A 10806-nucleotide genomic window follows, 5' to 3' on the forward strand; every position below is an offset into this window, starting at 1 on the left:
ATTCCTATTATAACGGCAAACCAGACAACATCTTTGATCGTTGCCAAGGACTCGAGTTCAATGTCAAAGGGAATATAATGGAGCAGGACATAATAGAAAATTCAGACTGAGTGTACAGCAGAAAACCCTTAATACTGTACAAACGTTTTAGACTTTTACAGTACGGATACGTTTTTACCCATCAATCCTTTTCAGGAAGTGTGTGTATGTGTGTGGTGGGGGAGTGTATTATTAGTTATTCTGAGCCCAACAACAAAAGAGGTATACAGAAAGCCATTTAACTCATTGCATAGTGACATAAAACATGGACAAAAGAAAACGGTGCGCTGTACCGTAAACTTGTACAGTAGGTACATACCGTAGATACGCACCATACAGTGGTTGTGTGCATGTTCAACACATTGATACACTGAGACATAAAACGTAATGGAAATGTTTCAGTCTTTATCTACAAAGGGAGCCAGTACATTAGTGTGTGTGTGTGTGTGTGTGTGTGTGTGTGTGTGTGTGTGTGTGTGTGTGTGTGTGTGTGTGTGTGTGTGTGTGTGTGTGTGTGTGTGTGTGTGTGTGTGTGTGTGATCTTATTTACAGAGGAATGGTCACATTATACACAAATCGTTCTACAAAGCAGCGCTTGTTGCAAATGACGGAATATTCGTTGAATTTCACCTTTTTATCAGTACAGTTATTATATGCATTTATGTCTCGTTTGCCTGTTAACCACATACATGTTCAGTGTCAACTACTTATTTTATTTTATTAAAGATAATACTGCTTTCTTTATGCACATATACTGTATACTGTAAATAAAATATTAAATATCAAACTAAGTCTTTGGCAAATGTAGTAAAAAGTACATTCACAAAATATTTTTTGTTTTTCCAGAAGCAAAAAACAAACAAACAATGAATGCTTTGTCTCTCAGTAGTTAACCCTCTGGCGTGCTGAGCTTGGTTGTGGTGCCGGTGGATATCTTTTGTTGTTGTTGTAAAAGGCAAATATTAATTCATGTTCGTAAAAGACAAGTTTGTAAGGCAATTATTTTGAAGCCACTCTCATGTACAGTAGGCATCTGATGGTTGGACTGCGTTGTTGAATGTAGTATACTGAAGGGATATATATTAATAGCCCTATACTGTATATGTGTGTATACAGTAGAGCTGTGGCTTACTGTATAAACACGTGTACTCTTGGATGCATCGTTTCAAAGTAGAGAAAAAGCTGACGATGAAATTGTTTTTTTTTTAATTTGTACAGATATGCAACAGTGTTTTTTTGTTTTGTTTTTTTTCCAATAATATCGTAGCTTGACGGGTGTTAATTATAACTTAATACAGTACGAATGTGAATGTAGTCAATGTACCCATTTAAATCAAATAATAACCTCAGGCTGCTATAGTGCAAAACAAAGAGCAAAGACGACCATGCATGATCAACGGCATGACGGGGGAAAATGACAAAGAAACGTGACTGGAACGGAAAACAAAATAGTATATATATTTTTTTCAGGTTTTTAAGGGGGATTTTTTTGTCTTGTTTTAGTTTAGGTCTTTTTTTTTACAATATAAAATTAAAATAATAAAATAATAATTTAAAGTATTTAAAATTCTGGCAAGACCTTTTTTTTAAGATCCGGGGTCTGCGTGTTTTCAATACTTTTTGTGTCATCACTTTAAAAATGATTTACATTTTGTACATCTGATTGTTTTGCCACATGGGAGCGTGATGTTGCCATCGGTAAACGTTGCAGCACATGCTAATGTTTTATCCTTTAATGTGGGGGGGGGGGGGGGGGGGGGGGGGCAGCAGAGGAAAACGTACAGTAGAAGTTGCACCAGCCCACCCTGCGTTAAGGTCCAGGGTCTCATATAGACAGGGCTGAAGAAGGGCCCCTCCCTCACAACACTACCACCACGTGGACCCCAGCATTCCTATTCTGGAGACAGTAGTTGAGGATCCGCAAGCTCACAATGCACACACAATGTGACACTTGGTGAGCTTGTAGATCGGTGCTCCATACGTAGATCGAGCTCCTATAGACGTTAATCCATGGAGTGGGGTGCCCAGGTGTAGGCAATCAATAGGCCTATAGGTATCAAGCTGTGCTTAACGGGTACGCCTCAGGGCTGCCACCCCTCTGTGGATTTGTCTATAGAGCAGCCCTGGGGTACTGTACTCTGGTCACTGAAATAGGGTTTGAGTGGTTACGGCTATAGTTCGTACGCATTGCACAAGGGTGTCGCTTGCCTCTTAAAGAATCAATCTACAAGATAGCGGCGCGGCTTGAGTCCCTGTCGATCCGCCCCTTTCGGAAAGCGACGCCGTCGACACGGAGCATAAATCCGTCTTGAAGGACTCTCGTCTCCCCGGGACTTTTCTTTGTATAAAGCAGAACAAAAATACTGCATTTTGCGATGTTAAAGGAATGTGACGTTCCAATGAAGAGAAAACAACAACAACAAGAACAACAACGGCAACAAATACAAATAATAAAATAATAAAAACTCACAACTTTTTGTTTTCACTCGGTATTTTTTCACACCGATTTTTTTTTCTTTTTCTTTCTTACTTTCTTCTTTTTCGTCAATTTATATTTTATAATATATATATTTATATAATCTCTTAGAAGTCATTCTGGAAATGTTCAGGCCTGTGAGGGTTGTGTGGAGGAGGTGGTGTTGATGGTGGTGGTGGTTGTGTTGGGTCTTGGATGTTTATTTTTTTGTTGTTTGTTCTGAACGCCCAGAGGGGGTGGACTTTGGGAACCTTCTCGAACCCAAAACAGCGCTGTGTGTGTGTGCTGAAGCTGAACTTATAGGCGTTTCCGCCGACGAACGGACGGTTGGACGGACCGATGCCGCGTCAATCCTCCTCCTCCGTACGGTGGAAACATACGTGGGGCGTTTTTTCTTTTTTTTTTCTCCACGGAAGATTCCCAGCCTTCGCGCTGCTTCCCTTCTCGCTCGCTCGGTGGGTGTGTGTCTCTCTCTCTCTCTCTTAGACGGGGGCGACGTAGTGGTGGAGGCCCAAGCCGTGGCCTCCATGCAGTTTGAGCCGCTCTCCATAGTGACTCCTAGTGGCGGTCGTAGGCGGTTGCAGCAGTGGGTGGGGCTGAGCCACGGGACGCGGCACTATAATAATAAGGGGAACCTGAAAGTTAACAGAAGAACGGACCGTTGGAAACCCACGAGGTCAAACAACCAACATACTGTAAAAACATACTGTAAAGTTAACAGAAGAACGGACCGTTGGAAACCCACGAGGTCAAACAACCAACATACTGTAAAAACATACTGTGAAGTTAACAGAAGAACGGACCGTTGGAAACCCACGAGGTCAAACAACCAACATACTGTAAAAACATACTGTAAAGTTAACAGAAGAACGGACCGTTGGAAACCCACGAGGTCAAACAACCAACATACTGTAAAAACATACTGTAAAGTTAACAGAAGAACGGACCGTTGGAAACCCACGAGGTCAAACAACCAACATACTGTAAAAACATACTGTAAAGTTAACAGAAGAACGGACCGTTGGAAACCCACGAGGTCAAACAACCAACATACTGTAAAAACATACTGTAAAGTTAACAGAAGAACGGACCGTTGGAAACCCACGAGGTCAAACAACCAACATACTGTAAAAACATACTGTAAAGTTAACAGAAGAACGGACCGTTGGAAACCCACGAGGTCAAACAACCAACATACTGTAAAGTTAACAGAAGAACGGACCGTTGGAAACCCACGAGGTCAAACAACCAACATACTGTAAAAACATACTGTAAAGTTAACAGAAGAACGGACCGTTGGAAACCCACGAGGTCAAACAACCAACATACTGTATACACTGAGACTCCATGTTGTGGCTCCATGAAGAACCGTATAACCTACTAAAGAACAATGTCCCTTTAATTACCAGGTCTTTATAGAACCATTAAGAAAATAGTTATTTTAAGAACCTTGGTCTGAAAGGTTCTTTCTGGAACACATTATGGTTCTTCTTTGGCATGGTTCCAAGTGGGAACATTTATGTTGTGTCCCTTTTATTTATTTTTCCTACATTTTGAATTATTAAAAAATATTAACATTCCCAAAAAGCAAAAAAAACTAAACAAAACAAAAAAAACATGAATGAAAAGAAGAAAAACCTAAGACATTACATAATTAGAAAACATTACAAATGTTTAAGACGTAGTGAAAATAGCCAAAGCTCACAATGCAAAGCGACCCGTTGAGAGCTTGTAGATCTGCTATTTACTATTTACATAAACATATAACTAATTTCTCTTTCGGGACTCGAGCTAAAACTTTTTGGGAACCACCGGTGTAGATGTTTTGAACCTGTCTCATTATCTTTGATGGAAACCTCAGAACGAGAACGGTAATGTACTTATCGTCAGTTCGGGGGTTTCTGTTAGAACTTGGGAGAGCTTTACGATGCATTACAACAACAACAGGGTTTTTGGAGAATTCGTTTTCAGTTTGAATTATTGGCCGACGACGACAGCATGTGGGTCACTTACTTAGTAATGCTGGATTGCTGAACCGCCACGCTTCGTTGTAGGTGGTGTACTGTGGATGCGAGTAAGGGTTTCCCGAAAAGTCCCCTCCTGGAAAGCAAATCAATAAAGGGCAAACATTAACAAAGAGATATATAGCCTATAGTGCTGGTACGGAAATGACAATTTGACACGTTTCATGTAATATTAAGCACTAAATGAACACCTTTTCCAACCAGGTGTAATATATATATATACATATATATATTTAAATATATACATACAAATTAAACGCACTTCACACTTCTATTCGTCTTCTACTTTGTCCGTTAGTGCCGTTAATTACATTTCTGTGCCACTGAGCAAAGCTTAAACAACATTGTCGCACGACAATGTTTAAAAATACAATGTGCTTTTCTGTGCCCGGGTCAGGTTGTTCTCCACACACTGAGTTCTCCTTGGCGGTCGCTCCACTGTAGCTGGATAGATTGGTCTATTAATCCTCTCTTAGCCTTCAGGTCCCTCTCCTCTATATTCTCCCTCCCTCCTGCCGCACTGTGTGTGGCTTCACTATACCCTGTTCCTGCTTTTAACCCATGACGCTTCGCTTCAAAAGTCCCTAATGGATTCCCCCTTGAGTCTGTCTATCTGTCTGTCTGTCTCTGTCTCTGTCTCTCTGTCTCTCTCTCTGTGCCCTCGACCGCCCAGACACGTGGGCTACACCACGTGTCGGGCGGTCGAGGGCAGCAGGGCTGTGAGGCGGTCGGTGGTGTCAGTGAGCAACGCTGTGCAGGTTTCTTGCACGTTTCTTTTCTTTTTATGAGACAATAAAGGCTGGCTTTTATATGAAGCTGCTGAGGGATGGCCTTTGCTTTAACAGTGTTTGGGGCCAGTCACTAAATCTTAGTCATTCGCCCCACCGGGTGAGAAGGAAAAAAGAAAAGACAACAGAAAGCGGCTAAGGCATGGATTAAGAGCATCTTCATGTTTTGTGTGTGTGTGTGTGTGTGTGTGTGTGTGTGTGTGTGTGTGTGTGTGTGTGTGTGTGTGTGTGTGTGTGTGTGTGTGTGTGTGTGTGTGTGTGTGTGTGTGTGTGTGTGTGTGTGTGTGTGTGTGTGTGTGTGTGTGTGTGTGTGTGTGTGTATATATATATTACGCATATTATGTTTAGTATACAGTATATGTATATCAGTGGTTCTCAAAGTGGGGTGCAGGGACCCTTTAGGTTTCCAAATGGACCCTTACGGGTCTGTAACACTCAGAGGTGTCCTTGAAATAAAATAAATCTCTCTCTCTCTCTCTCTCTATTACAAAACATACATTAAGCACTTCAGCCCTATATAATACATTTTGGCCATTTGAAAATACCTGATCTACAAGCTCACAATGCTTCCCATTGAGACACATTGTGAGCTTGTAGATCTGCTATTTTCAAAGGATTTTTATACATTTGAAAAGTGTGTAAGGGGACATTCTGCACACTGAGTACCTTTACTTTTGGTAGATTAAGTACATTTTGATGCCAATATACTTTTGTAGGCTTTTGTTTACTCAAGTAGGCCTACATTATTTTATTCCGCTAAGTATTTCTACACTGCAGTATTGATACTTGTACTTAAGTACTTAAAAAGGTGTACTTTTTGCACCTAAACCAGTGGGGTCCAGGGACCCCCAGCGGTGCTTGACTCGATTCCAGCGTGTCCCCGGACAAAATGAGGAACACGTTTTTTAACCATCCTGTTTTATACTTTTGACTATTCGGAAAATAGCGGCTAAATCTTGACATACTTTTAATAACGTTGAGGCATTCTTTTCTTTTTTACAGTAATCCTCTCTCATGGGGGTCTCTGCTGGCACAACGTATTTGCAGGTCATGCAGGTTCCGTGAGCCAAAATACATTTCAATCTACGTACGAGTCCTCAACGTGAACCAGAGCTGTAAACACCACACGTCTGCTTTGATTACCGGTGAATGGATCCCGCTCTCCGCTGTGTGTGTGTGTGTGTGTGAGTGAGTGTGCGTATGCGTGTGTGCACGTGCGTGCATGTGTGCGAGTGAGTCAGTGAGTGAAGTGACATGTGTATGTTTTGTGTTTGCTGTGTTCAGACCGACGGACTCCAAACACAGACTGGCAGCTCTAAAGCATCCGCTCCACCCCGGCTACAGCTCTAAAGCATCCGCTCCACCCCGGCTACAGCTCTAAAGCATCCGCTCCACCCCGGCTACAGCTCCGCTCGGTCCCGTCCCGTCGGTGTGTGTGTAACCCGAGCTCATCCCTGAGAGAGATAGTGATTTAAATATTTACAGGCCCTCCACGCCGGCTGTGTTCTGACCCTTAACTGTTTGCTGTGAACCTGAACTGCGGGTTAAGTAGAGGGGAAAGAGATACGCTCGGCCGCGCTGCTAGGTGTCCGGGGATGGAGGCGACGGTGGAAGAAGAGCTAGTGTTTATCGAACGGGGAGACGGCCCAAGCGCAGCGCGGCGCTGCACCGCGTGGACGCGGACACGGACAGCGCGGGGGTAATGAGCGTGGGGAGCTGGAGTGGAACTGAGAGGAACTGTCCTATCTCACGGCCGCTGATTGCGGTGATCGCCTATTGAGCTCGTCTAATGTCCCCCTCCCCGTCCGCGTATACGCTAACCGCACGCTAACCACGATCTAACGAAGCTATAACAAGCTTTTACTTCCAAGTCCCTTTGGGGTGGGAGGGGGGTCAGAGCAGTGGTGGAAACAATACTTGCATGTTTTATGTAAGTAAAAGTATCAATGCTGCAATGTAGAAATACTGTTACGTGCAAATGTCCGGAATTCAACATTGACTTAAGTACTTATGAGTCAATGTGTACTTAAAGTACCAAAAGTAAAAGTACTCATTGTGGAGAATGTCCCATTTCAAGTTTTCAAATCTATAATCTTCTGAAAATAGCAGATCTATAATGGTGCTCCTGTTTGACTTTGAATGACCTCAGTGTGGCCGGTTGGTTGCAAGAAAGCAATATGCATTTTAGTCCATAATGGCAGTTGCGTGCAATTAGATGCAGTTTTCTTTTTTTTTGGAACATGATCAATTGGAAGGGACTTCATACCCACTGAAAATATAACGAGCTTAACTAAAATTAATTGCGTCGTAAAAAAAAAGGAAAGGGAGTAATGTCACTTACCAGGAACCATGCCAGCGAGCGTGGAGGTGGGGTAGCTGCCCTGTCCTGTGGGGGGGACGTGAGGAGGGTAGCCGGGTAGGGTCGTGCTGGACATGTCTCGACCTGAAAGCACAGAAAGGTAGGGAACTGTTACAAATGGTCTGTCACTGGGATTCTCAAAAAAAAATCATTTCAAGGATTTTTTAAATCTCTGCGATCCCAATCCGCACTGTATAATCTCTCCTCAGTTTTAATCCGGTTATTTTCTTTCCCCCGCCAAATAGTAGTAGTAATAGTAATTATTTGGGGGAATATTGCAGATCTACAAGCTAATGTGCATGTGCATCATGATGCGATTAGCCTCGGAAACCCAGACGTTTTTATTTCCAGGGAGAGAAAAAAAAGTCCACTACAATTCGGCATACAGTAGTAGCGCAAACGTCGCTCACTCTCTGCTGATTTCTGATCGTCTGCACATTTGTTAAATTGACGCACACACACACACACACACACACACACACACACACACACACACACACACACACACACACACACACACACACACTCTCTTTCTGTCGCTCTAATTAATTAGTCTCATGTCCTGCAACTGTGCCTAGTTTCTCCCGGCGGATCCTGCCAGGAGCTGCCTATCCCATAAAAAGATCAGCTATTAACACAATTGTATGACTAAATATGAATCTATCAGACTTAAGGAATGCTTTGGTTGACTCCGTCCCATCCTAACAAGAGGATGTCAATTTATGTCATACTTCATGAACATTTTGCATGCAGGAACTGCTACTGCCATGTAGCACTTCATGTCTGACGCAGTTACACAGCAGATGTAGTTATGAAAGTATGATATTTATAGGATATTGAATGTGTGAAGTTAAACCTTAACCTTACCTACAGTGCCTAACCTTAAGTTGAGATGAACTAAAATAAAATGCCATTCTAACCCTTTTAGATCACATCCCTGACGATGGATTGGCCACACTCTTCACAAAACCTGCATCAAATATCACAATATATACGCCCTGTTCTGCAACCCACAAGGGGAGAAGGAAGAGGGGCAGACCAAGCAACCCCTGGCGCCGTGACCTGTATGCACATGTGAAGAGATCTGGCCATACATGGTGGACAGCTGGGGAAACTGGCACAGGACCGGGAATGTCTGCAGAGCTCTTGTTCGTGGCCTATGCCCAAAGTTGGGCTATAGGCGTACTGTAAGTAAATATGTTCACATCCCTGGTCACAGTCTACACTTATTTAACAATATATGGCAGAACATTAAGAATTCAATAAAATACATAATGTTTTCTTCCTGTAAAAAAACGGCTTGAACCGACCCATTCCAATCAAACGTTCAAATCACATTCCTGTGTCGTTATGTCCCACCTGCCTCTCCTGTTTCACTTGGAAATACTGTACTCTGAATGCCGAAGTTAGAGTAAACATCGACGTGCCATACATTGCAGAACTATAGCGTGTGAGTTGACAAATTAGTGGCCAGTCTGCTTTTCATAATGACGGATACACGAACCCTAGATGTCTGAGGCTGAAACCCTCATAAACATGACCCAATCTCGCACGCACGCACGCACGCGTCAATAATTCATAAGTTAACTCCAGCCAGTTTAACATTAACATCTATGGCTGTCCTGAATCAGCCATAGTGATGAAGCTGACAGCCCACAGAGCAGCGGCAGAGCAGTGTGAGCCCGTGCACAGCGCTCATCATTCAGCAGTATAATTGATAGTGACGGTAGTATCAGGCCTGGCTGGACTGAGGGGGTACGTCGGCCCTGCAGGGAAACAGAACAGAGCCTGTAGCCTGACGACACAAGCCAAGCCCTGCAGGCCCTGAGCCCCTCAAACCCTGCTGGAACCCCATGCAATGCAACCCTCTCTTGGCCTCCTATCTGGCCCCCAGGCATGGGTCTGGTGGGCTCCATCACGAGGCTGCCCGGAGAGGCCCGGAGCGGACACCATTGTTAGTAAAAAAAAAAAAAAAAGGCCAAGCGGAGGGTCAGCGTTGGAGAAAAGCGCAGCGGAAAGAAAGGGGGGAGAGAGTGAGAGAGAGAAGTCGCCATTAATGAGGAGCAAGCCGTCAGCTGTGCACCGGTGTACATAACAGCATAGGGCAAAGAATGACGGGATTTTATGGCTTTTCTTCACCACGGAAGAGCCGGCTCGTTTGATCTCATATGACCCCCTTCCAGCCTTGGAAGAAATTATTTGAAAGAGGAAGTAATCATTTCTTGGGTCTAGGGCATAAACCTTTTATCTCCGTATTTTAACTTGTTTGTGTTTTCTCGTCATTTAACACCCGACTTGATCATGCTGCAACGTCGCACAAAAGCATCAAAAGTAGCAGATCTGCAAGCTGGAAACGTGGCGAGAAGCTTGAGGACCTGCTGACATTTGCAACCAGACTATTGTTGTTGTCAATTTGCTGTATGTTTTCTAGCTTCTGACGTCTATGCTGGGGTTTTCCCCATTATTATGTCATCATGCTGATGCCATGGGGGTTTTCCATTAGGCTTCTGTACCTGCTATAAAGGGCAGGCTGGCATAAGGGCGGTAGCGCCGGGGGCCGATGGATGGAATGGTGGGGCTAGATGCCAGCTAGGGCACCGTCCCCAGGGGGGGGGGGGGGGTGAAGGGGGCACAGGATGCCTCATGGGGCTCCTCCTGCTTTAAACACATGACGGAGGACAGGTGGGATGGAGGGCGGTGGTCTGCCAGGCGGAGGAGAGAACACAATGAAGTGTAGAAGGAAGCGTGTTCCGATGACTAATACGGATTTTTTTTCAAAAGACTACGACAAAGAATTGCTGTAAAAATCAACGCTGGCTGGCTGGCTGGCTAGCTGGCTGACTGACTGGCTGGCTGACTGACTGACTGGCTGACTGACTGACTGACTGACTGACTGACTGACTGACTGACTGACTGACTGACTGACTGACTGACTGACTGACTGACTGACTGACTGACTGACTGGCTGGCTGACTGGCTGGCTGGCTGGCTGGCTGGCTGTTTGGCTGACTGACTGACTGACTGGCTGGCTGTTTGGCTGGCTGGTTGGCTGGCTGTTAGGCTGGCTGACTGACTGACTGACTGACTGACTGACTGACTGACTGACTGACTGACTCACAT

General features: G+C 44.2%; 1 protein-coding gene across 2 annotated transcripts in view; it reads right to left on the minus strand.

Annotated features, from left to right (window-relative positions):
- Nucleotides 1-3073: 3073 nt before the first annotated feature.
- Nucleotides 3074-10806, minus strand: part of pax2a (paired box 2a) — a gene marked incomplete at both ends in the record, with an annotated part of 42707 nt that continues 34974 nt past the window's right edge. For both annotated transcript variants that reach the window (XM_083774323.1, XM_083774322.1), the window contains 3 exons: nucleotides 3074-3150; nucleotides 4529-4615; nucleotides 7669-7770. In XM_083774323.1, coding sequence (XP_083630449.1) covers nucleotides 3074-3150; nucleotides 4529-4615; nucleotides 7669-7770 — 266 coding nt within the window. The remainder of the gene's footprint in view (nucleotides 3151-4528; nucleotides 4616-7668; nucleotides 7771-10806) is intronic.

The sequence above is a fragment of the Protomyctophum parallelum genome (assembly GCF_964188405.1).
Source record: "Protomyctophum parallelum genome assembly, chromosome: 10".
NCBI classification, from domain to species: Eukaryota; Metazoa; Chordata; class Actinopteri; order Myctophiformes; family Myctophidae; genus Protomyctophum; species Protomyctophum parallelum.